Source organism: Crotalus tigris, unplaced genomic scaffold, assembly GCF_016545835.1.
Source record: "Crotalus tigris isolate CLP2741 ecotype Arizona unplaced genomic scaffold, ASM1654583v1 scf7180000017668.6805642782:7212621, whole genome shotgun sequence".
Classification (NCBI taxonomy): domain Eukaryota; kingdom Metazoa; phylum Chordata; class Lepidosauria; order Squamata; family Viperidae; genus Crotalus; species Crotalus tigris.
The window spans coordinates 3,261,698-3,288,899 of NW_024096554.1; the positions used below are offsets into that span (position 1 = coordinate 3,261,698).

The window sequence follows — 27,202 nt, forward strand, 5'->3', positions numbered from 1 at the left end:
CGGGCGGAGAAGGGCCGCTGATGGGTCCTTCTGAAGGAGGCCGCAGCCTCGGCCCGCAGACAGAACTTCTCTCACGGCTGCGCTTCTTCCCCACTCCTTCCCTGGGATTTTTTTTGCCCCGCCACCGCCGCTGACTAGAGGCTGCTACAGCGACGGCCAGAGTATGGCGTCTCCGGAGGCTTGCCCGACGGAGCAACGCTGCGGGCTTCCCTCCACGTCGCTGCTGCTGCTCCTCTACCTGAGCTACCTGCTGCTGGGCAGCGCCGCGTTTTGGGCGCTCGAGTCGCCCCAGGAACGCGACACGACGGAGCAGCTCCTGCAGGAAAAGTGGGAGCTCCTGGTGAACTTTACTTGCCTGGAACGGGAGGCTCTGGAGCGGCTGGCGGAGGTACGGGCGAGACGAGGTGGCGGGGAGGTTTGGGGCGGGCGGGAAGGGTTAAGGAGATGAGGAGTCCGGGGCAGTTTAATTTCAAAGGCGCTCCACGTGCGGTTGGAGACAGCCTTTTCCTTCACGTGTTCCGATTTTATCTGTTCTGGCACTGAAATCAGGCTGGGGATCCGCTCCTGAAGCCCTTTGGTGAAAAGGAAAGCACCTGGTTTGTCTAATGTGATCCTATAAATGTTCTTTCTTTCTGATAGATTAGAGCCGTCAGGGAAGAAACTGAGCCCCTCCCCGGTCTAGAGCCTTTGTCAGAGTACAGTAGGAGATGGGAGATCCTTTTCGGAGCATGATAGATCTTTTTTTCTGAGAAGCTGTCCGAGGTTCCTATCCAGTAGCTTTTGTTTGACAATGCACTGACCTACAAAAGATCCAGCCAAATTTCAGCCCAGTGCGTTGTGCAAACCCATCCGGTGTGTGATTATAATGGAACGTGTTAGGACAGTGGTTCTCAACCTTTTTAATGCCACAACCCCCCAACCGGTCGTAAGTTGAGGACTACTCAACCGGTCGTAAGTTGAGGACTACTAACTGGTACAGCACTGTTTGCAGAATGGGAATTTTGGCGGGCTCAGCAGGGCAGAGACAGCCTGGACAATTCCTATTGGCTTTTGAAAGCCAATAGAATTAGACTCTATTCAAGAGAGTCTATTCTATTGGCTTTCAAAAGCCAATAGAATAAAAGGGAGTAGCACAGCTAAGGAAAAGGGGAAAAAATGGCGGACTGCGTTGTTTGGCGACCCCCGTGAAATGGTCGTTCGACCCCAAATGGGGTCCCGACCCACAGGTTGAGAACCACTGTGTTAGGAGAACCCGGGCAACTCAGGTATGTGAGCAAACCATAGTTCAGTTAGTAAGCACATCCCAGAAGCGTTACCTTTGTATCAGTTTTATCACCGAAGCAATCAGGCACTTGAAGGAAGTAAGCAGAGCTAGATATTTCTTTCACTTCTTTAAAAGTGGAGTCTGTACTTTGCCCTAATACTTGGCATGGAAAGGTTTTGCAGGACTGTTTCCTTTATTTAACATTTCCTTAATTGTAAGTCTTAATCTGTTTTACAAGTTGAGTATGAGATAGATGGAAATACTACCAAATTCAATGGAGTTTAGACTGTGATAACTATGCACAGCGTTGAAGTTACACCCCATATATATTGTAATGAGATTTTATGAGTAGCTGGCTGGCTGGTTGGTGTGGATATCTGTGTTTCACTAGGATTTAACAAGAATTAAAAATTATTATAATAATTAAAAATTACTATATATTATAGTAAAAAAGGAAATCTATGAAGTAGATGAGGTTATTAGATTAGGAGGTGGGAGAAAATGTAAGACATCCTCCAGATTAAAAAAGAGAGAGAGAAAAAGAAGAAAAAAAGGAAATAGTTTTATTTATTTATTTGTTTTTATTTATCAGATTTCAAGAGCACCTGATTCCTTGACAATTCTTTGCAGCTTACAAATAAAAAGACAGTACATTTTTAAAAAGAACACAACTGACTAGAGGAACAAGATGTCAACTATAAACCAATTATAATTAAAGGGGGCTCCCTGGAAGAACAGCTAAGTCTTTAAAATTTTTCTAAACAACAAAAGAGCATACAAATCTCTGTAAAGCCAGCTCTAGCTAAGGCTGAGTGGGCACTGGCTAAGGACACTAAATTTTAAGGAGTGCCAACACTGAATATAAGAAAACAACTTCTGAAAAACAATGAAAGTGAAAAACAGTAATGGAGTACTTCCCAAGTGAGCGTGCTCACTCAAGAGGTAAATCCTCGACTTATGACCACAGCTTAGCTCAAAATTTCTGTTGCCAAGTGAGACATTTGTTAAGTGAATTTTGCCCCATTTTACGACCTTTCTTGCCATTGTTGTTAAGTGAATCACAACAGTTATTATGTTAGTAACACAGTTGTTAAGTGAATCTGGCTTCCCCATTGACTTTGTCAGAAGATTGAAGACCCTGGGCATGGGTAATATGAACCAGTAGCCAAGCTAGTTTTATTTTTAATTTTAATCATGTGACCATGGGGATATTGCAGCAGTTGTGTGAAAAACAGTCATAAGACACTTTTTTCAGTGCCGTAACTTCAAATGGTCCCTAAATGAATTTTTGTAAGTTGAGGACTACCTGTATAATTTTGTAATGTAAATAGGTTACAGTGTTCAAGCAAAGAAAAAAGAATTGTCTGTGGCTGAAAATCATAAGTGTAAAGCTCAAAAATTAAAATTCCATTTTGAAATTCCTAACAAATCAGAAGATGAGCCAAAGGATAGGGATACCAGAATATGACTTTGGTTAGCTGCCAAAATATCTAGAGCCACTCCTGAAGGGGAAAGGGCAGTTACTGCAAAAAATTAAGAGTTCCTGCAACGTAGTTTAATCAATGGGACCTAGATTGTACTTTCCTTGGTTGATGATACCAGAAAGTGGATCCAACTGAAAATAAGTGGTTCTTCAGAAATCTAGGCCCCTATGCCACGAAGGCCTTTAAAGGTGATTACCAGCATTTTGAATTGCATCCAACCAATAAAAAAGCAGCAGGGTCTCAGGCACATAACAGTGTTTCTGCCACACTGCTCTCACCACTGCCTAGTCTGCCACATTCTGGACCTGCTGCAGCTTCCAAGGCAGGTGACTAGGCATGAGTAACTGTCTGAAGGGTTTCCTGGTCCAGGAAGGGTGCAATTGACTAAATGCCATTGTGCAATGAGTGACATCTGCTATTCAAGTAAAAGATAAGAGTCCAAGAGGACCTTAGCTTACACAAAGGTATCAAATGAGAGTCAGTGATGGAGTATCCCTAGATCCAAGGAGCCCAAATAGTTATAACTACGATCTTATCAGGACTGAATCCAAGGATGTCTTCTTGAGGAAGGAGCATACTACACCCTCCTTCAAGACTGAGGAGACCACTGCATCAAAACCCATTGTATGGACCCAATCATAGGTCATAGGGACTGGATCTAGCAAACAGGGTCCAAACCTATAGATTGGAGAACTCTGGTCTACAGATATTTTGGACCACAATTCTCACCTTCCCATGACTCTGGCTGTACAGCTTGGAGACATCACATTTGCCTACACTGCCTTTACTGCTACTTCTACTACTATTAATTAGCTAAAGTAGTTTGCCACTTTCTGTGATAATATAATTAAACCAGAAAGTCATCTTTACTCTGGCTAATTGGATTGTGTGCGAACACAATCTATCATTTGAATGTTAAAGCTGAGAAATCTTTGGAAAAGATTATAGGATTGAGTGATTTTTTTTTAAAACCAAGAAATTATTGATGAAAGATATATACCTGAAACTTAATAGGGAATAAATCTAGCTTGTAGAGGTCACATTGGGCTGAGGGTACATTGTTCAATTTTACATTGGATTACTTTATAGCACGACATAAAGTTTTAGTTCTCCAGAAGATGGTAGAGGACAGGAAGGTCTGGAGGAATGTTGTCCATGGGGCCGCGATGGGTCGGACACCACTTCGCAACTAACAACAAAATTTGATTTGAAGCCATTTTTCCTGAATCATCAAATTATGTAAAATTGGATGCCTCTGGATTTATTTGATGTCTTTTTATCAAATTGATCTGGAAAATTGAATCAATTTGATTTTCTGAATCATCAAATCAGAAATAGATCCACATATTTCTTCTCCAGTATTTTTAATCCTTTTTAATGTTGTATAGCAGGGCTTTTCAACCTTTTCACCGACTGAACCACTTTTAGAACATGGCAATATTCGAGTACCACCCAGCAAGGTGTTAAAACTTAATGACCAGAAAAAAAACCCTGTTCAAAGTTGCAATTGCACTGAAATGACTTATGACCATTTTTCACACTTATGACCATTGCAGCATGCCCAGGTTCATTTCCATCTCTCTCCCTCCCTCCCTCCCTCCTCTGTGTCTCACCTCCAGCCAATACTGTCTTCATTGCTGCCTTTTTTCATTCCTCGTGGAGGGCGACCCCTCCCCTGCTGCATTTCTTGCCTGTTTGCTGCTGCCAGCACAGGTGGCTGCCACAGCAGTTGTAGATCGGCTCATGGCTGGCCTGCTTGATCTCCTCTCCCCCCACCCTCCTCCTCCTCCTTTCCCTTCGGTGCAGCTTGAGCTGACTCCACCTCCTCCCAAGGCTGCTGCTTTTTCTTTCTCTCCCTCTCCCGCCCAAACTGCTTCCTTTTATAGCCTGTCCTGTCTCTGCCCCCCTCCTCCTACTTTCTCTTCCAGGTGAGCGGGAAGTGAGCCTGGGGCCTTTGCCTCGCCCCAGCCACTCTGCAGCTCTGAAGGACTCTCACAGTAAGTCCTTGCCTGTGCTGGCTCGTTCTCTCCCCCACTACACTTGGCTGGGCAGGGCTGCATACTACCTGCCATGTGCTAATGTACCACAGATGGTACGCATACCATCGGTTGAAAAGCCCTGCTATAGGCCACAGTGACTAGGCTTCCATTAAGCCATAAACAAATCATAAGAGATCTTGTTACACAATGTGCAATGGCTATGCAAATACCTACATCTCACTTTTTGTTCATGCCTTCAGTTCTATTTGTGTAATATGGAAACAGTCATTAGAGGCTAATCTGACATGGGATTATGGGAATGTTTAGTCCTTGGTGCTCTCTGAGATTGGTTGTTTGCTTGCAGATGTTTCATTATCCAACTAGGTAACCTCATCAGTGCTATAGAGCAGGGCTTTTCAACCAGTGGTATGCATACTTGTGGTACTTTGGCACCTGGCAGGTGATACACAACTGTCCTAGACAAGTGTAGCGGGGGAGGGGAATGAGCTGAAGCAGTGGCAGCACCACACAAGCCTGAGGGAGAGACAGCTGGAGCTGCAGGGCTGTTGGGGCTCAGCAAAAGCCCAGGATCAGCGTGCATTTTGGCAGGCCTATGGGGCGAGACAGAAGCCCCAAGGTCAGTGCTTCCAGTGCACCCAGAAGAAAAAAGGAGGAGGGGGGACAGAGAGGAGAGGCTATAAAAGGAGAAGGTTTTGGCAGGAGAGGGAGAGAAAAATAGACAATGGGGGAAAGAAAAGGGGATTGCAAAAGAGACATGGAGAAGAGCAACCTTGAGAGGAATCAGCTGGAGGTGCATGGAAGAGAAAAGTAGGGGGGGAGAAAAGAGGATGTAAAAGAAGGGAAGAGAAGAGAAGTTAGGGGGGGAGAAGAGAGGATATAAGAAGGGAGAGAAGAAAGGATATAAAGGGGAAAGAAGAGAGGGTATAAAAGAAGGGAAGATAAGAGGATATAAAAGAAGGGCAAGAGAGAAGAAAGGATATAAAAGAAGGGAAGAGAAGATATAAAAGGGAGAGAAAAGGGAAAGGAGAGGATATAAAAGAAGGGAAGAGAAGAGAGATAAAAGAAGGGCAGGAGAGGATATAAAAGAAGGGCAGGAGAGAAGAGAGGATATAAAGGGGAGAGAAGAAAGTATATAAAAGGAAGGGGGAGAGAAGAGAGGATATAAAAGGAGGAGTCTGGTTTCTTCACTGACTTTGTCAGAAGCTTGCAAAAGGGGATCACATGATCCTGGGACACTGTGACCATCATAAATATGAATCAGTTGCCAAGCATCCAAATGTAGATTGACCCTTGCTGCAATGGTCATAAGTGTGAAAAATGGTCATAAGTCAGTGCCATTGTAACTTTGAACAGTCACTAAGCGAACTATTGTAAGTCAAGGACTACCTGCACTTTATCACTTTTTTTCCTTTTTTTAGTCATCAAGTTTTTGACACCTTATTAGGCAACTGGTGGTACTTGAATATTGCCATATCCTAAAAGTGGTACAATCTGTGAAAATGTTGAAAAGCCCTGCTATAGAGTGTGGGTTTGTTTTTGTATACATTAGCTTGCCTTGCTGGTGTTGGTGGGGATATGGTTTTCTCCTTGATAATTCCTTGATTTTTGTTTTCTACTTGATTGTCTGGGGTTAATTCCAGCTTATCTGGATGTAGGTTGCTGAAGAGGATGGGTTCTGATCTTTTTGTTTCCTTCTTAGTTTTTTTATTATCTCTTTTGAATAATGTATAAAAGCAAAGAATAGACATTGAGATAAACCATATTTATACAGTATTCAAATGAAATTTTCTCAATGTTACTATATGTCTTTGAGGCACTATAAATACTTTATTAAGAGACTAAAGATATTTTCAGGTAACCTTGATTGTTGGATTTCCCAAGTTTGTTATGAGTGTAGGAGAGATATTGAGGTACAATCTCTGTGATAAGAAGCAATTAACATTTATGGCCTTTTCTCTATGTTCTTAAACATAAATTTAAGATTAATATTTATCTTATACAAGGTAATGTTTTGATGTTTTCTGTTTTTATAAGGTTAAGAAATTGGATTTCACTTAGAAAAGGCAAAGGCCATTTGCCTTCAAAACAATAGCATTCCTGACTCACCCGATCCTCAACTTTAGTTTTTTCTTTGATTCAAATGTTACGTACAGCATGCATTGTAATCTCAGGGGAAAAAAATCTTGCTTAGTCCAATGAGTTTATTCCTAGCCAAGTATATTTGGGGTTTCATCCTTAGACAAGCCATCTTTGGCCTTATGTTTGCCTTCATACCCATGTAACTGGTCTCTCCACACATCATCCTTAGTGAAGCGTACAAATCAGCATCTGCATTTCCTGCATCGGATGAGGAGCACATCTCTCTCCTTCTGTCCTGGCCACTTTTTACAGAGGCACGATTGAGAGCATTTTAACAAACTGCATCACTATCTGGTTTGGTGGCAGCAGTGCCTCAGATAGAAGGTAAGGACAGAGATTGGTAAGGACAGCCGAGAGGATCATAGGAAGCTCACTCCCTGGTATTCAGGATACTGCTTATAAGTGCTATGTGCTTAGAGCTCAAAGCATTGTTAGAGATTCTACACACCCATTTTATGGTCTGTTTCTGTTGCTCCCCTCTGAGAGGAGGTTTCGAAGTATTTCTAGCAGGACTACCCAATTCTGTAATAGTTTTGTTCCCTATGCCATCCGTCTGGTAAATTCACAAGGTTCGTTTTTCCCACCATGCACATGTATACATACTCCGAACTAGACTGTGTTGTTTCTCTGTGTCATGTAATATATGTGGGTATGTGCATAATTCTATTATTTATTTATTTGTTTGTTTGTTTTTGTCATATTTATGTAGTGTATATTGGAGGTGGTGACTCTTTGAGAGCTGTATGCAACAAAATTTCATTTTAATGTATACCGATTAGTGTACATTCAAAGTGACAATAAAGATTTCTATTCTATTCTATTCTATTCTATTCTATTCCATTCCATTCCATTCCATATGAAAAGGGATTATGATTACACTGCATATGTTAGCTAGGCTTCCTATGTGTTCCTATGTGCAGGTTCTACTCTGCATCTCATATTCAGCTGAATGTAATTAAAGTTCCATTTTACATATTCCTGATAAGACTTAACATTTGTGGCAGAAGGATTATTTTATTTATTTATCAAATTTAGATAGTATCCCCATCTCATTATGCAAGGGACTGAGCATTTTACAGATATAAATGATAAGTTCTAGTCTGCCTTAGGCATGAATGCCAGCTGGGTGACTTTGGGCTGTCACTCTCTCTCAGCCTAACCCACCTCACAGGCCTGTTGTGGGGAAAATAGGAGGGGGAAGGAGTATTGTGTGTGTTTGTCACCTTGAGTTATTTATAAAAATAATGAGGAATATAAATAAATAAACAGGGCTAAAATACTAACTTGGCAAAACATGGTCACATACAGGAATGAAACAGCTCTAACTTGAAGGAGATTTTGTGAGTTTTTTATGTTAAGTAGCCAGAGGTTCCAGAGCACAAGTCATTCATAGTTATCACCAGTGCTTTTTTTCTAAAAAAAAAAAAAAAAAGGTGCTGGAACTCACACACGTCATACAACCTGCCTTGCCTACCCTCCAAGGTTCCATCCAAAAAAGGTGCCGGAACTCCGTTCTGGGTGTTCTGTAAGAAAAAGAGCCCTGGTTATCACTACAGAGACTGGAAAGAGATAGAAGCATTCAATTGCAGTGTATTTAAGGCTAACTGAAAAATGGTATGTAAGTAATACATGAAATTGTTCATTTCAGGTTTCCATGTACCTGATTGTTTTAAACATCTTCACATATGTTTATGTTTGAAAGGTGGTGATAAATTGGTAGGTAATTTAGAGATCATCTAGTCTACCCTCTGCTTGGTACAGGATCTACTGCAGCAACTCTGACAGGTGACTATCTTGCCACTGTGAGATGATCTATATCATAGGAGAACTCGCTATTTCATGTGGCTTCCAAGTGTATCTCCTGGATGGAAACTGATCAGGATGGAAGCTAATTAAGGACAGAAGCAGTCTAGAACTAAGGAGAAATTTCCTGACAGTTAGAACAATTCATCAGTGGAATGACTTGCCTCCAGAACTTATGAATGCTCCAACACTGGAAGTTTTTAAGAAGAGACTGGACAGCCATTTGTCTGAAATGGTACAGAGTTTCCTGCCTGAGCAGGGGGTTGGACTAGATGACCTCCAGGTCTCTTCCAACTCTGTTATTCTGTTATTCCTCTTTCAAATTTTTGCAATTTAGTTTTTCTCAAATTACTCTCTTTGTTAGCCTGATCTACTATCCACTGTACCTTGATATAGAATCAGATCAGAAATTCTTATTTGTGTTGTTCCTAAATATTGTCAGCATTACTGTAAAACTACTGAAACTCTTTCATATCATTCATGCTGTGACTATTTAGATAGAAAGGGCTGGAATTCATTCCACAAGCCACTAATGGAAACTGGGGACAATTGAATCAATATCTATAGGAAAGTCTAACAAAATCACAGCCGGTATTACAGATTGTACTGTAGAACAGTGTTTTTCAACCCGTGATATGCATACCACTGGTGGTACTTTGGCACCTGGCAGGTGGCACGCATACAACAGGTTGAAAAGTACTGTAAAAAAAGTGTAAAAGTATAGCCGGGGGGGGGGGGTGGATGAGCTGAAGTGGCGGCAGTGCTGCCCAAGACTGTGGGAAAGTCAGCTGGAGCTGTGGTGTCACTGGGGCTCTGCTAAGCACTCAGGATCGGCACGCGGCTCCAGCTGATTTGCACTTCTGGGAGCAGCACACAGCCTTGGGGAAAAGAGTCAGCTGGAGCTGCATTGAAGAGAAAAGGAGGAGGAGGGGGGAGAGAGGAGAGGATATAAAAGGAGAGGTTTTGGCAGGAACAGGAGAGAAAAAAGATGATGGGGAAAGAGAAGGGGACAGAGAAAGAGAGATGGAGAAGAGGAGAGACTTCTTTGAGACAAAGTGCTTGAGGGCAGGACAAGTCTCCAAAGCGCCTGAGGGCAGGACAAAAAGCAACGGATGGAAACTAATCAAGGAGAGAAGCAACCTAGAACTAAGGAGAAACTTCCTGACAGTTAAAACAATTAACTAGTGGAACAACCTGCCTCCAAAAGTGGTGAATGCTCCAACACTGGAAGTTTTTAAGAAGAGACTGGACAGCCATTTGTCCGAAGTGGTATAGGGCAGTGGTTCTCAACCTTTTTAATGCCGCGACCCCCAACCGGTCATAAGTCGAGGACTACTCAACCAGTCATAAGTCGAAGCAGCACCGTTTGCAGAATGGGACTTTTGGCGGGCTCAGCAGGGCAGAGACAGCCTGGACAATTCCTATTGGCTTTTGAAAGCCAATAGAATTAGACTCTATTCAAGAGAGTCTATTCTATTGGCTTTCAAAAGCCAATTGAATAAAAGGGAGTAGCACAACTAAGGAAAAGGGGAAAAAATGACGGTCTGCGTTGTTTGGCGACCCCCGTGAAATGGTCGTTCGACCCCAAATGGGGTCCCGACCCACAGGTTGAGAACCACTGGTATAGGGTTACCTGCCTGAGCAGGGGGTTGGACTTGATGACCTCCAAAGTCCCTTCCAACTTTATTATTATTATTAAGTAGAAGGATAAAAGGGGATAGAACAGTGCAAAGATTAATGTCAGAGAAACAGGCACAAGTTTCCCATTAAAAGTGTGGTAAGTGGGTGTACAGATAGTCCTCAACCTACGACCACAACTGAGCCCAAAGTTTATCTTGCTAAGTGAGAAATTTGTTAAATGAGTTTTGTCCCATTTTATGACTTTTCTTGCCACATTTGTTAAGTGAATCACTGCAATTGTTAAATAACATGGTTGTTTAGTGAATCTTGTTTCCCCGTTGACTTTGCTTGTCAGAAGGTTGCAAAAGGGAAAACATTGCGACCATCATAAATATGAATCAGTTGCCAAGCATCCAAATGTAAATCACATGACCGTGGAGATGCTGCAACAGTCATAAGTGTGAAAAATGGTCATAAATCACTTTTTTCGGTGCCGTTGTAACTTCAAACAATCACTAAGCGAAATGTTGTTAAGTCGAGGACTACCTGTACTTTTATCACTTTTTTTCTTTCTTTTTTTTTGGTCATCAAGTTTTTGACACCTTGCTATGTGACTGGTGGTACACGAATATTGCCATATCCTAAAAATGGTACAAATCTGTCAAAAGGTTGAAAAGCCCTGCTGTAGAACATCCATTTGCTTTTTAGCAGTTGTGTGTGTCTAAAGTCACAATACTAGTTAACATGTTTGCATTATGCCAGCTCTGTCCCAGTCACCAGGGAATCTAACGGGAAAATAATTTAGTGGCTAGCCTTGATGGACCTGCTTGTTTATTATATTTATATTTCAATGGAACTTAAGAGAGTCTAGTATACTACTTTCTTACTTTACCCCATTTTTATCCCTGGAGTTAGATTTATGTGACAAGTCTAGCTCTTTGTCTTCCTGTGTTACTAAAGGATAGGTGGATCAAGAAGAAAAAGAAGTCTTATTTTTAGATGTCCTAATGCATCTTTGTAAAATAACCCTTCTTTATCAGGCATGTTTTTATATTTATAGAGAACATAAATGCAGCATTTAAAACTTAAGTGGCATGAGGGTGCGTGTCTTTGGAGGAAAATATCTGGTTTCTACCAGCCCATTCATTAATTAAGATTATAGAAGATATCCTTTTCTGAAGACCTTTTGAAAGAGAAGACCATTCTGATCAGGGCCTCATTTTTTAATCTGCTAATTAAGGGATTTCCCCTTATCTGTACATTGTAATTGCTTTTTAATTCCGATTTCAGCTGTTCATTCTTTGTTTTTATCTTTTATTTTCTGTATATGCTTCTCTGAGGGATGGGCAATAAGGAATACTTTAAAATAAAGTCCATTCTCTTAAGAGTTAGTTGTCTTTCAAAGTTATAATTTCTTATATTCATTATTACAAAATTATATAGCAGGAATTCTGCTAAATGTTTAAAGGGGGATGATGAGTAGAAGATATTAAATTCCCATCAAGCCAGCTAAGCATAGAATATGAACTAATTTATAAAGGAAACATGTCTTGATTCAGAATGAAGTTTGCACTCAGTGGAACTTATTCCAGGAAAGTATGACTAGAACTTCAACTTTGGGCTACCTTGTGGGCAGAAATCCTCATCCATGACTTTTCTTTTTTTAATCTTTTTCACAGAATATCATCCAAGCCTACAAGAGTGGACTTTACCTTAAAGGAAATACCAGTCTGGGCAGATGGGACTTTGTCGGCTCCTTCTTTTTCTCTGTTTCTACAGTAACAACCATTGGTAGGAGTTATGGAATACTAGTTTGGAGAAAATGATGTGAAATAATTATAGCACAAAACTAACTAACAGAAGAAGAACAACTGAAGAAGAAAAGTTGGGGAGTGTCTTAGAATATTTCTATAGTCCTTCTCTTGCTGCTTTGTGTTGTATTTGATGGAAAATTTAGTAAAATGCATGATAATTCACAAATCCACAAATAATCTCTGCTCAGAATGAAGTCTACTCTAAAACATCTTTGCTTTAAGTTGCACATTTAGCCATCAGCAGAGTGATCCTCATAGTACCAGCAGGAGGCAGTAAAGATTTCACTCAATTTCTGAGGAACATACACTGAATCATACCAAAATCTGTTTGAATCCAGTTCTTTTTTGTAATAAATTTTAAGGAAAGTAACATGTTAAAAGACCTTGGCCATGAGAGTTTATGTTCCAAGCCCACAGGGAGTGACCTACATAGAGCAAAATGTGCTGCTCACATTCAGATCCTTGATTATGGTTGTTTGATAGCCTAGGACTTCTTTAGGATCTGTGGGGTGAAGTGTTCATTTCATAAATTAAAAAGACAACTCTGTTTATAACCAAAGTGCTTTCATCTCTGGGTATTCAAATATTGAACACTCTCTCTTTTGAATACATGAATAACCTGAACGTGGGCTACAAAGGGCAAACCATTCACCAAATGCATGGCTTAGGGCGAGGATAGACAACCTTGGCTCTTTTATGACTCATGGACTTCAACTCCCAGAATTCCTGAGCCAGCATGCCTGGCTCAGGAATTCTGGGCGTTCAAGTCCACGAGTCATAAAAGAGCCAAGGTTGCCTACCCCTGGCTTAGGGTGATAAGGCATTCCTATCTTTGTGTCCTATTACTCTGTCCTTTTGTTCAATTTGGATGTAAATACAGGCATACACAGTTTCTCCAATTGTGAACAGCATAAGTAATGCATTTCAGGCTACAGGTATCTGATGGGATATATATATTTGCATCACTTTGCTGCTTGCTTTTTTTGTGCTGTTTGGGGTCTCTTTCCTATTTTGAATCCATCCCTGTAGACACAATAAAGAGCAAAAGAGTGAGGAAGAATCAGCCTGTGGACCTTACACTTCTCCCCTTCCTATATTGTAAAAGGAAAAACAGGTTTGTACGCAGACTTGCCTGTATTCTCAAGGTAATGTGTATGTCTGCCTACAAATATTTATTTTAAGATGTGTGAATTGTGCCTCAAAGGCATATTGTGCAGCAGGTTTTACATGGGAAATAAAAATTCAGCAACACGCATAGCATTTTAACTCTTGGCTGTGTACTTAATGAGTCACAATAATGTTATCTTATTCTACAGCTGCATTATGCTTCAATTGGCATTTAATGATTCATCATCATTTAAGCAGCACATTTGGCTCAAATAAGCCTAAATTAGAGACTTGAGGCATATCATGGGCCATATTCCATGCTTTCTTAAATTAATGTTTTTTCCATGGACAATTGCAAAGGGACATAGGCAGAAAAGTTTTTTTCTGAAAACTTATGAAATATATAAACTAAAAGCTTTGCTTCTGGAACATTATTCCAGAAATCCATCAACTTCCAATTAAGCACAGAAATCCCTGAAGAGGTTAGCAGCAATCATTTTTCAAACATTTGAAGGGAAATTTAAATAAAGTCATTTGGAAAATGAGAACATTTAATTGTAGCCAATTCACTTCTGAGAGAAGAGGTGTGGCATCTGGAGCCCTCTGAAAAATAAGCATCCAATTAAATATTTTCACTGTAAGAGAAAAGAGGAATTATTACATACATAGGGATTCAACAGGTTAAATTAATGAAATTAATTAACAAATTGCATTTAGCTTTGATTGTGTCCCTGCTGATTCCATTGTCCTGGTCCCATCCACTTATTGGAGTAACACATTGTTAAAACTCTGTACAGTACTTGGCCCTACATTAGATTATAGATTTTATAGATTCCTAACTTGGGGATTAAAGCAATGCCTGGTTTCTAGTATTACCCAATCCCTTCTCTGAAGCACAATCCAAATGGAAATAGAGGACAAAGTGATTAGAAAGCTGCTAAGTCTTTTCCATATTCCTACTTCCAGGAAACAGCTAAAAACACAAATTGCCTAACCTTGATTTCAGATTGTTACAGATTTGATGCAGAACTACTACTTACGACCATAATTGAGTCTGCAATAACAGTACGTTGTGCCTATAAAGCAGCTCATCATGTGGTTGACCTGATTTTCCAACCTCTTTTTTTTTTTAGGAAGTTGTTAAGTGAATGTAGCAATCTTAAAGTGAATGCCTCAGTTGTTAAGCAAAGCCATCTTTTGCCATGTGTCATTTTTTTTTACCAGAAACAAGTAAACATTGATTTTCAGCAAAAAAAAAAAAATGTAAATTGTGGTCATATGACTACGGGACACTGCAATTGCCTGTGAATATGGACTGGTATTGAACTGAGATGATATGCATATAAAGTCTGCAGAAAACCCACACAAATCTCTGATAATAAAAACTGGGGGTGCCCTGTCCAGTACAGGGAATATAAAATAAGAGAGGGCAAAATCCAAAGATATCCCCCCAACCTGTTACTAGAGCTTACAACTGAGAATTGCAGTTAGCTTTCTTATGGTTTTCAGATTTGACAGTTGAATTAAAATGTTTACTTGTCTTGGTCAGACTTGCTTGCTTCCCTGAAGTCTGAGGCTTCAAGAATATGCATTAAAGTTCCTGGAAACTTAGATTCTCTCAACTATGTATCTTCTGCACAGCAGGATCCCTTGAAACTAATGGTAGGATGGGCTGCTAGGCTGCAGATAAAAAAAAATAACACTCTTTGCCTCTGAAATCCTTTCCTTGAGCCAATCTAAAGAAAAGAATGGCAACAAGAGTATTAGGACCAGCCAGATTTGTAGAACTAAGATTTTGAAAGTGCACAGGAAGGGTGCACTTGAATGCAAATTTCACAAGCTTCACACACCCAGGCATCTTTGCAAGAAATACTTGCCAAGTGGCTGTTGAAAGTGAATCCAAGGGCTAGAACCACTTTCTGCAATGGAATGAATGCAATCGTCATCTCAAGCCAGCCTAGGCTGACCTTCTCTATTCCTACTCTGTTGAAACATTAAAGAAATTGGAGAGAAATATTAAGCAGAAGAAAAATGCCTGACTCTTCTGGTTGTTTCATGAAAGTTTTAGTAAAAGATACATTTGGAAACATGCACTTGAAAGAAAGATTGGGTCATAATATATATAAAATGATGTTTCAGATTTGGGTCTGACACAACTATTATTCCTTTGTAGACACTAGATGGCAGCACAGGGTCAATGAGAATGCTTAGCATTTAGTCATTAGTGTTCCAGGAATCAAATCTATAACCATACACCCTCTTTCTGATTTGGAACAGTTGGAGTTACTGGGATAAAAGTATTATACTAAGGTTGAAATTTAGTTGTATGTGTATCTAGAAAAGTTTTAAAAGTTATCCTCATCCAGCCTACAGGGCTATCCAATCTAACAATGCCCTTGCTGGTCTACCTGATATTCTAGGAAGCCTATACAAAGGGCATCCGCCATCACTCTCAGTTTTCAACCAGCTGCCTTTGGTTCTGAAGAAAAAATATAAAGCTCTTATGGCTGATTACCACTGAAATAATTATTTTCCAGCTCACATTTTAGATTCAAGGAGGAAATTCTTTTTAATTTTGGGGTGCAATGTAACTTAATTCTTGTTAGGATATGATTTTCAATAAGTGCAGTTAACTGTATTCATTATTCATAATTGAATTATAATTTATCTTACAATGTGTGACAAAATAATATAGCAAATTTTAATCTACCAAATTAATGTAATACAAAAGAGGTGGGCGTGTTCGCTGTGTTTTTAGACTGAGAACTGAGTTTCTGCAAAATTTGGGAATTATTTCAAGGGTTCTGCACACCTCAGAAATAAACTGGTATATCTCTTCTAAGTTGTTTTACCTTCCTCTACGTTTTCACAGCCGTATCAAGTTGGGGTAGGCGGTGAAAAAGGAAAGGAAACTAGCTGATAAAAGGAGTGGTATGTAGGGTACTCCTAAACTGTTCATCACTTTCTTTAATGCGCCTGGTATGTCCTGCCAACAGAAATGGTAGGAAGGTTTTCCCCCTACATGTGCATTCTTTCTAACAAACTGATCCAAGAAAGAATTAACACAGAAGCTATTTCAACAAGTATTCTTTTATGTGTGTGTATTAGGGCCACCCCATTTGGACTGCAAAAAAATTGGATGACCACTAGATGGACACAAAAATATATTGAATGTAAGGAGCTGTTTTTTCCTCTACTTGTCACCTTACAGCCCAGATATGATAGCTTTAATGCATACAAACATGATTCTCTGGAACATTTTATGGGCCTTTAACTAATTCCACAACATATATAATCTTTATTCCTTGTTGACTTACAAAAGATTGCTTGCATTACGCAGTCCCAATCTGTTCTTAAATATTAGAAATACTTGGAGCTGAGTTAAAGAGACATTTTAGAACTGTCTGCTGAGATTAGCTATAACTTGCACCAGCAATAGGAGGAACAAGGAATTGGTATAGTGTATGGATGGGAAAACTGGAGAAAGCATAAGATCATAAGATTATTCTGGTAAGACTGTTTACAGTATTTGGCTTAGTGAGTAATAAGTAGGAGCAGATCAGTCAGATGAAAAATTCTAGGGTCCAGCATATTGTGGCTTAGTTCACATAATAGATGAAACCAAAAATAAACTATGTTAGAGCTTTTTGATTGCTGTGTGAACCATATAAATTTATTAAATAAAATAATCCTTTGTAAAATAAAAGTTATGATTTAATGTAGTATTCTTAAAATTTTCAAAACCAAACAATGCTAATTAGTTTATTTTTAAAAAATACTGCAAGGAACTTGTATCACTGTTTCTCTAAAAATGAAATAAAAGTAATATTGAAATAAAACCTCTTTAAAATATTTACAGTAGAATGTCTTTTCCCTTATATTTAATATATTAATTGGAAATCTTAATGGGATGCATGAACTAGAATATGATTATTTCATAAGTGTTGGCAGTGGCATTGTTAAACAAACTTAGGCTTCATGTTACCCTCTGTTTCAGGATTGTAACAGTTATAGTAAGTACTTAACAATCCATTTTTCACAAAGAGATTCTCTAGAACAGACATGTCAAACTTGTGATGTCACTTGACATCGCACGATGTATCGGAATTTTTTTCCCATTGCTGGCATCCCTAAAGAACACTTTTCAGTTCTGTTGTTTAGATTTTGTTTTGCTCCCTATATATCTGAATTCACAAGTTCATCATCCCACAAGCTTCCCATTCCATGATCATAACCTAACTAGTCTTGCAGAATGAAACTTGGGTCACTCTTGATAATGAAGGCACCTAACTGATCACAAAGGGGAAATATTTGAAATAGGGCAGACTGTGACAATTACATTTTAGCTAGTATTAGAGAAAGTCCAAAGATGGAACAACTGTCTACTGTAAAATAATGTATAGTTTCTGGTGGCAGAACAGAAAGGAAAATATAATTCTTCTTGCCTTTCCATTTGCTTGCTTGTTTTTACCCCTAAAATAGAAGTGAGAAAACAATGATGAAAGGGAGTATGGAAGGGCTTTACTTCTTGTAGATTCCTATTGCATTTCAGAGTGCCACCAGAACTATCCAACATCAGGTACTTCCAAGAAAAGTTGATTGTGAATCCATCCTTAGCTGTATAGAAGGAATTTACAAGCTCTCCCCACTTTTTCACCATTCTTAAAGAAAACCAAAATTCCAATGGCTTCAGATTGACATCCCAAGGCTTTAGGAGTGGAATCTAAATATACAGAAAATATTTATGGTGCTCATTCAATACGTGGTGGGGATAAATTCAAAGAACCTGTACTAGAATAAATATTTCATTTCATTGATACAGACTACAGGTGACCCAACTGAACACTTTGATAAAATTGCAATTCAATAATTTAATACTCTTCACCAAGAGGTACTAAAGAAATATCAGCAAAAGTTCCAAAACAGCCATTTCAAAGTGCTGCACTTCAATAAGATAGGAATAAAATTTTGTCTAGCCTAATTTTTAAGACCCTTTTTCATAAAAAAAATACCAAAGTAGATCACTAGTTTTGTATAAGTGTAGGCCATTGCTCTATTCTCCACCTTACTCTTAAAACTGGACTTAAATGAAAGGGAAAAGATATTTAAGATTTTTAGTGTCATCCTAATCTCTTGTTTGAAAGAAAAAGTTGTGATTGAAGTGTCATTGGATTATAACAGAATAACAAAGTTGGAAGGGACCTTGGAGGTCTTACAGTCCAACCTGCTTGCTCAGGCAGGAGACTCTGTTTACTATTTCAGACAAGTGATTGTCCAGTCTCTTCTTAAAAACCTCCAGTGTTGCAGCACTCAAAACTTCTGGAGGCAAATCGTTCCACTGACTAATTTTTCTAACTGTTAGGAAATTTCTCCTTAGCTCTAGGTTGATTCTCTCCTTGATTAATTTTCACCCATTGCTTCTTGTCCTGCCTTCAAATGCTTTAGCGAATAGGTTGATTATATTGGCCTGAGCTATGGGATCCTCTATGTATCTTCTTTTTGCACCCTTGGACTGCTTTTAAAACTGCTTTTCTAAGTACACCATATCCTTTCCCCACCTAATCCAATTTTAGAACGGCTTCTATTTGTGCCTTGTGGATTGATGTCATAATTGTGCTTTTAGTACAGAGCTTGCTATCCTCACCCCTTTTGCTAACAAAAGTGCATGCCAATATAAACAAAACTGATCAAAGAAAATCATACTTGTGGTGTAGTAGTACAGACCTTCTCAATTTCACCCTTCTAGAGAGCTTCATTTAAAATTCTTTCAGGATGTTAAAAATGGAACTAAACATTATTGGGCCACAGGCGGAAATTGGTAGTAAAATCTTGTTTAGACTGTGTTGCTTCACAATACAAGTGAATCTAGCAACTTGGATGAGGCTAGGCTACAACCTGGCACAACTTTTCTCCTTCCAGATAGAGTTTGTGGTATAGAGAAGGATTTAATCATGAAAACTAGTATTCTAAAATAAGGCATCTCTAGGATTCTTTTCTCTGATTAAAGAAGTCTTATTTCCATTCTTTTCTCTTTATCTTATCCAAAATAGCTTGTTTTCTGTTGCCTCTTCTTTTTCACCTCACTATTTTATAAAATAACCCCTAACAAAAGCTTTATTTTAATCTGAAACCACTCTCAAATCAGTACATATAACAAAACATTGTTTTTATTTCTTTTTCAATCCTCTACTATCGCTTCTTTCTGTAATAATATTTCTGTTTTTCTGAAAGATGTATGTCCCTTTCAAGAATAGACCTAATTTGGATTTCAAAGAGTATGGCTACTAAGGTTTCTAAAGCAGAAATACTACCAAAAATTTTTGAAACATAATCCTGTGAGTTTGGTTAATAAAAGGAAATCTAGTTTTTTTTTTAATGGAGATCCCTTCAGTGATTTTTTACACAGCTGGCAAATACTGCCTTACCAATTCATAAGTGCCTGTTCCTGTTGTAATCATTTTCAGAACTGACAAGAATAAATAGCATGCCATTAAGCCAAATGGTTTAGATTGTCAGTAATAATTAGGATTATATTGCATATTGTAGTTCTGGGCCTTTGCTTTACCTTCAGTCTCTGTTCTGAGTGGATTACTTATAATTTGTCATTTACATGGAGAACTTTAGAAAAAAAAAAGATCCTGGTAGTTGAGGGAAAACTACAATGATTTTCAGTAAGCTACATCTATCAAGTTTAATAACAATTTACACTAGAGTACAGTCTGTGGAAACCTATTTATTTTATTTATTATGATTAAACTTATGTGCCACCCATCTCACTGAGGCGACTCAAGAAGGCTTACAGTCATATAATTAATATATCATATAAATCATTAAAACAAATAAGAACCATGCAATTAAAAATCAGTTAAAATTTCAATTAACCAAGATGCAGAGGAAGATAGAAAAGTGCACATGGGGAAGAGATAGAGTCTGACTAATCCATTAACCACCTCCAAGATACCATTCCCCCATTGGGGCCTCAGGTCAGCTGGCAGAGCCAGGTCTTCAAGCTCTTTTGGAAGGCCAGAAGGATGGGTGTGGAAGATTTACATTTCAACGTAACTGCAGGAAACCAGCTTGAAGAAGACTAGAAACTCAGTGGGAACTGATTTGAGTGAGATTTATACTAATAGAAGTTATGATCCCATGTAATCCTAAAGTATAGTTTAGTATCAGGTGGATAAGGCTCAGTGATCCTTGCCTGTATGAAATCTCTCATACTAGGATCAAGTTGTAAAGAAAATTTCACAGCCACAAATTCCATCAATAATTGTAAATAGATGTTGCTTAGTAACAAAATAACAGAGTTGGAAGGGACCTTGGAGGTCTTCTAGTCCAATCCCCTGCTCAGGCAGGAAACCCTATACCATTTCAGACAAATGGTTGTCCAGTATCTTGTGTTGAAGTATTCACAACTTCTACAGGCAGGTTGTTCCACTGGTTAATTGTTCTCACTGTCAAGAAATTTCTCCTTTGTTCTAGGTTGCTTCGCTCCTTGATTAGTTTCCATCTATTGCTTTTTGTTCTGCCTTCAGGTGCTTTGGAGAATAGGTTGAATAATCTATCTATCTATCTATCTATCTATCTATCTATCTATCTATCTATCTATCTATCTATCTATCTATAGTATTTAGACATTAATTGCTGTTCATTGTGTTTGTTTAAATAGAGTTGGTAATAGAAGTAACGTGGTCCTTCTATTTACATTTACTAATGCAAAGCATGTTTCATCTCATTTCTGTAATTCTAATATTAGAATATTTCTTCCTCATATCTACTCTTTTTTCATGCTTGAGAATCTTCCGATATCTTGGCTTTTATTGTTTGGCTTTTTTTTTTTTTTTACTATTTGGCTCATCATTCTTCTTACATCTTAAATGTTGGACAATAATTTTATTAAGCTGAAATTCTACAAAGTCTTTCTGCAAAGCCTGCAGACAACATTTTTGCTAAATATCATTGACATAGATTATAGCTACATTATCGTGTTAATTTCTGTTATACCAATGACCAACTTTATTTTTCTCCTTTCAGGCTATGGCAACTTGAGCCCCACTACGGTAGCTTCGCAAGTGCTCTGCATCTTCTTTGCCCTCTTTGGGATTCCCTTAAACCTTATTCTTTTGAATAGGATAGGACAGCTGATGCTCTCTGGGGTGCATTTATGTGCCTTCTATCTAGATGTGAAGTTCCAGTGGCAGGTAAGCAAATTAGGTATTCTTACTTATTTGTTTATTTAATCTAAACCACTCATTTCACAAGCATGTAATTCTGGGCATTGTACAACAAGACTAAAACAATAAATTCTTATGGTCACTTTGGCCAGCATGGACAATTTATTCATGCCATTTTCTTAAAAAGCAAGAATGTCAATGAAAATGCCATTGACTTAACTGCTTTAATTTAAATTTGTTGTAGGCAGAGCCATGGTGTAGCAACAAAAGCTGTCTGGATCACCATATCATTCTGTTGTGTTGTTCCTCTTAATAAAGCCTTCAAACTTCAGATGTAAATCTTTATTAGTCTTCATGTTTAAATAGCCTACTTCAATGTGTTTACTTGAAATAAACTTCTATTGAATTAAATTAGGCATACTTATCTCTCTCTATCTATTTGTTTAGGTTTATAGAACTAGGAAGCCCCAGGGAATTGCTGGCTCTGCAATCTTAAACAGCAGGAAGATCATAACAAACTCTGTGTAAGAGACATGAATAAGCATAAGTGCACACTTTAAAAAAGTGTTTTAAGCCTTGGGAGTATGTTTTTAGATGAAGAATAAGAATAAGAGGAGACTTTGTAGACTGTTTCCACAATAGCTAGTTGCATGCCTCTAGGGAGCTCTTAACAAGGGCAGGAGGGCAAAAAATCCTTTAACTCATGTTTCACTAGCTAGCAGAGTGGAGCAGAGATGGGGGAAAATTTTTCTTTCCAGATACTTTAGAACATTTTGGAGTTGCTATTATATCAATCATTAAGCAAAACATAACTTGTAGATTTCATGCAGAAATGCCCCATCTTAAGAGAAAAAGATATTTAGTGGGGCAAAAAAGAGGTAACACCAAAATGTATTATAGGCATTTAACTATAATTCCACTGATAGATAAGTCAGTGTTAAACAGCAGGTTTTGCTTTCAGTTTTTGGTTTTCTGTCAGGAAAAAGTTGATTCATCACCATTTTCCTTCCCACTTCTATGTTTTGTTCTTATATTATGTCTGGACAAGCCTCACATTCCTCAGGTTATTTATCACTAACTCTAGATCCAAGTATTCAGAAAATATGACTTGCATGTACAAACTGCTGTTCCTTCCCCCAATATAGCAATGGTAAAATAGCATTTTAGTATTCTTGAAAAATTGTGCAAGTCTAGGCCTTGCTTGGGCCTGACTACTGTATCAACATCAACTTCCATAGAGAAATAGCAGATATAGTCCGATTTCAAGCTTTTTCTCTGTACCAATGACTACTTCTAGTTGGTATGAATCATAATCTAGATTAGAACTTTAACATTTAGAAATGCTTATTGCAAATGTATTAAATTAATGGAAAACATGCTTTGGTCGAGGATTTTTTTCTTTCCAACTTACAAATTGTAGACATTTGTGGGCTTAGAAAAATTCTAGAAGGATCTTCTTACCTTGGTGGAGAAAGAAATGAACCATTTGCATATATCCATTTTAATGCAAAATGTGGCTTTGCTAGTACGAATGGAAGCTAGAGAATTTTAAACATTTCTGCTCTAAAACTGGTGGTCGTGTCTCATTTGTGAGAATTTTTGTGGCCATATCTTATTAATCATCTTCTTAAGCTTAGCTTAAGTAGCATTTATTTTCTCTGGATAACTTTGAAAAGAAAAATATCCAGCTTCTTGTTTGTAAAGTTGAGGTTTCTGAATCAAAGGATCACTAGGTCCAAACTTAGAAAATTTGGAAACCTCAAAGGGCTTCTTTAAACCCAGACAGCCTATCACCAGCCCTTCTCCATAAGTAACGCCAATAGTCCCATCAATCATGGAAACACAAGGAAAAGGTTGCTTTGCTGGCATAAGGTTCTGGGGCAAGAAAACATGGCATAATGAGGAGGATGTATGTTAACATCTTTACATGCTAGGTTTTAGAAGAATTATTCAAGGGCCTTTCCAAATGCTCTGATGTTTTTAGCAGAAAGATGCTCAGACCCAGAAAGTTCAAATTTTTTGCAACTTTTTGTCCAGGTAGACAGCCCTAGATAAACTAAACATTAGATATTCTGCTAACCTGATTGACTCTTGAGTCTATACCAAATCTAAAGCCATGATCCAGAATAGCCTAATAAGTCTAAATAATATATAAAGCAAGGAATGAATGTTGAAGCAATTTGCATATTCCTGTTCTTTCCCTCTTTCTCATGGATTCCTGTTCTTTCACAATGTGTAAAGCTGAAATCTATTGACTAATGTTGGTTTACTCAGCAGGTTCAAATCAAAATCTAGTATTTGCATGAATAAACCAGCATGAACTATTTTCTTGTTTGGACCATCATTTGAAACTGATTTTACAAGCCTAGTAAAACTGACCTCCAAGGATAAAACTGTCAGTATTTAATTCAAACCTCCATTTTAGCTGAACTAAATCATCATTTAGGAAATTGGAATGTTGCATCAAAAAAAAAAAAGATCAGTAAGTTCTGATGGCACACATTGAACTTGAATCAAAATGTTCTTTGGCCTATTTGAATGAGATAAGCACAGTATTATGCAAGGATTCTCATGCAATGAGCTTTTCTCTTCCAAATGTCTCCCAAATCTATTCAGGAAAGTTTTCTCTGGAAGAAAGAAAATTTCAGCACTATACTAGGTGTTCAAAGAAGAATGAATCTTTTCTGAATAATTCTTCTCAGTCCGCAGAAGGCAAATTTATCTCCTGCCCTCCTCAGAAATTTAATAGGATACATACCTGTGTTGCAGATTCATTCAAAGCACATTCTTCCAGTATCATCTTTAATGCAAATGTAATCTATATCCTACTTCTTGTCTGATTTAACCTATATTATCTGTTTCTTTATTGCTTGCTAGAGGGGAGCAGTTGTCTTGACCCGGACCTGTGCCCTGGTTGCTGGCCTTTTATTATTTCTTTTGTTACCACCTTTGTTGTTTTCTGCCATCGAAGGCTGGACTTATGAAGAAGGATTCTACTATTCCTTCATAACTTTAAGTACAATAGGCTTTGGAGATTATGTCATTGGTAAGTATTCTATGCCTATTAAAACTGTATTTGTTTGAGGGGTGGAGTAGGAGGTAGATTTACAATTTCCCTAGCAACTCAAAGGAAAATATGATAATGGACAAAAACATGCCTTCTCAAGTTTAAGTTCAGTAAATAAAATCATAGTTCATTCTATTTTAAGGCTGAAGTGCAAACAAAGGTATGTCCTTCTTGAATGTGAAATTCTTGAGAGCAAAAGATCCTTTATGTGCTTGTTTACACAGCTCACTTTGGAGATAATGTTTTTCATTTCACTTTTCAAGATAAATTATTTGGTGGAGGTACCCTTCCTTTTTGAGAGAAATTCTTATTGTTCTGCTCAGCTGTGGGGAAACAAGCAACTTCTTCTTGCAGCAGGAAATAAATGGTTTAAAAGAATTCTGATATATAAGGTGTTTTACGTTGATTCAGTTTGGGATGCATTTATGTTGATACCAAAGCAGCTTGGTTTAATGGGTGTTTAAGTTGGAAGATATACATAAAGTTCTAGAATGTGGACTTGGTTGGTAGCCATTTTTATTCCAGTATAACAACAATTGAACAATGAAAGCTACTATATATAGTTGCATACTCATGAGACAAGTAAACCTTGGTAAGCACTGCATGAAAATCTCATTTATCAGACTCCTCTAAAAAGCACCTTCAGCTTTTAGTTTCATTTTTACAATTGTGCGGAAGAAAAACAATCTTCAATTGGAATTATGTAGGCTGGAACAGGATTGATCTGCAATGATAATGTCATCAAGAGCTTATTTTAACCATCACCTCAGTGGTGTTCCTTACTTTCTCCAAGTTATTTAAATGGTTGTTATTTAAATCTTTAAATTATTTAAATCTTGTTTCTGGAGAAAGGAAGTGAGAAGAGTCACTCTTTGTACTAAACCATTATGCTATTAACCATGACTTGTCATTAAGCTACGAATGGCACTGATTGCCTGTTCTATATTATAAAATATGTTTTGTAAAGCACAACAACTAGATTCACTGCGTGCTAAGCCAGAACCAAATAAACGACATGATGTCATGTGTTTTATTTGTAAAATGTAAATGCAGTCAATATTGTAGTAAAAAAATCAATAATAATGTATACTACCCAACTCTCAATCACTTTGGATGGCTATTAAGATGACAGCAAGAATATATCCCTGGTCATGGTTGCCATCTTCCCCACACAGACAGAGAGGACATTAGGAGAAAAAGAGAGAATATGTAAAGCATATGTGGATATATTGGATATCCTGTGAAGATCAGGAAAGCCTGAAATATAACCATCCATTTTAATGTGTAAATGGGTTGTAGAAATAACTTTGAGGAAGAAAAGGGGAACTAACAGCCACAGACAAGTATGAGTCTGGAATGGACTCTCCCAGGTTCTCTGTAGAATAAAGGCAGGGAAGGGAAGACACATTCAGAGTTGCAAGATTCTGTATCTGTAACCTTGTAATAAAACCATGATTTTGATGTTCAAGTCTGCTCTACCTTGTGATGTTTGTTACTTGTTTTGATACTAATGTATATAAACATTTGAACCAACAGAGCAATACTTCTCAGCTGCAGTTGTCTCAGGGTTTCTTTTGTACTCCTAAGACAGCATGTTCTTTCTCTTGGTTGCTGACCTAAGTGGTGGTCCATCCACTCTTGAGTTTTCCATACCTTAAACACAGCTTTAGTTTTCTTGTTATCCGAGAATCTTTGAAATTGCACACTATATTTCTTTCCGCCTCTGTTAAGAGTTTGACACTTTTCTTCCTTGCAGGCATGAACCCTACGCGTACTTACCCAGGCTGGTATAAGAACGTGGTATCTCTGTGGATCCTCTTTGGGCTGGCCTGGTTAGCCCTGATTATTAATCTCTGCATCAGCTTAGTAGAAAATTCTAGGAGACTTTGCCAGTGCTGCAAAACAAAAAGTCACACCATAGGACAGGAGTTAACGAATGGCAACCTACACATTAATTTGGAGCCAGAAGATCAGCAGAAATGTGGCACGAAAGACATAAAACCTGTGAGACTGGATTGAATTTGAAAACTGCATTATTTTACCCATTTTTCTATTGAAGAAGGGAAGCATCTGCAGGCATTGGTAAATGTTTTGCTGTGCCACCATGAGGAAAGTTGCTACCTGGGAGGTCATCTAAATGGAGTTGACTTGACACTTGGATGACATTGGAAATTTACATGTATTTCCTTGAAAATTGCCTGAAACTGCATTTTCATGTGATACCTTTATGGTATGGGAATAAATTGCTTTTTGAAAAGAGTGAAAGAACACATGTAACAGAATAAATTCTGTTGTGTGCATCTGAGTTGGGAATCTGGGATCATCACCACCTCCTGATGTACCTGCAGCTGCTATATACAGGCAACAGTCTTCCATACCTGGGGCCCTCCATGCTTACTAGAAATTAATATTTGTGAAATGAATCAGCTTATAGAAGTTTTCCATCTATTCCCACTTCAATTCTCTCAAAAATCAACTTTTTTTCTATACAGTCTAGAAATCAGTACTAACAAAGTAGGGAAAGTGTGCAGAATGCAGCTTTTGGAATCCTCCAGACCTCTTTATTAGCATGGCCATAGGATATCTCTGCATTTTCTTCTATGTAACAAAATTAACACATTGCACTGTGTCGATTTATATGTGAATGTTCTGGAAAGCACAGGATGAGCTGTCTGTATTCTGGCTCATATCACCTGGCTTAGAAAGGAAGATAACAGCAGCAACTGAGCT

The 27,202-nt window shown here is 38.2% G+C and overlaps 1 protein-coding gene across 1 annotated transcript; it reads left to right on the forward strand.

Moving 5' to 3' along the window:
- On the forward strand, window positions 1-26,740 carry KCNK17 (potassium two pore domain channel subfamily K member 17). Its single transcript, XM_039337101.1, has 5 exons — window positions 1-388; window positions 11,990-12,101; window positions 21,266-21,432; window positions 24,283-24,451; window positions 26,229-26,740. Exons 1-5 carry the CDS (start codon window positions 164-166, stop codon window positions 26,489-26,491), a joined length of 936 nt encoding a protein of 311 aa, XP_039193035.1. The 5' UTR covers window positions 1-163; the 3' UTR covers window positions 26,492-26,740.
- Window positions 26,741-27,202: the final 462 nt, after the last annotated feature.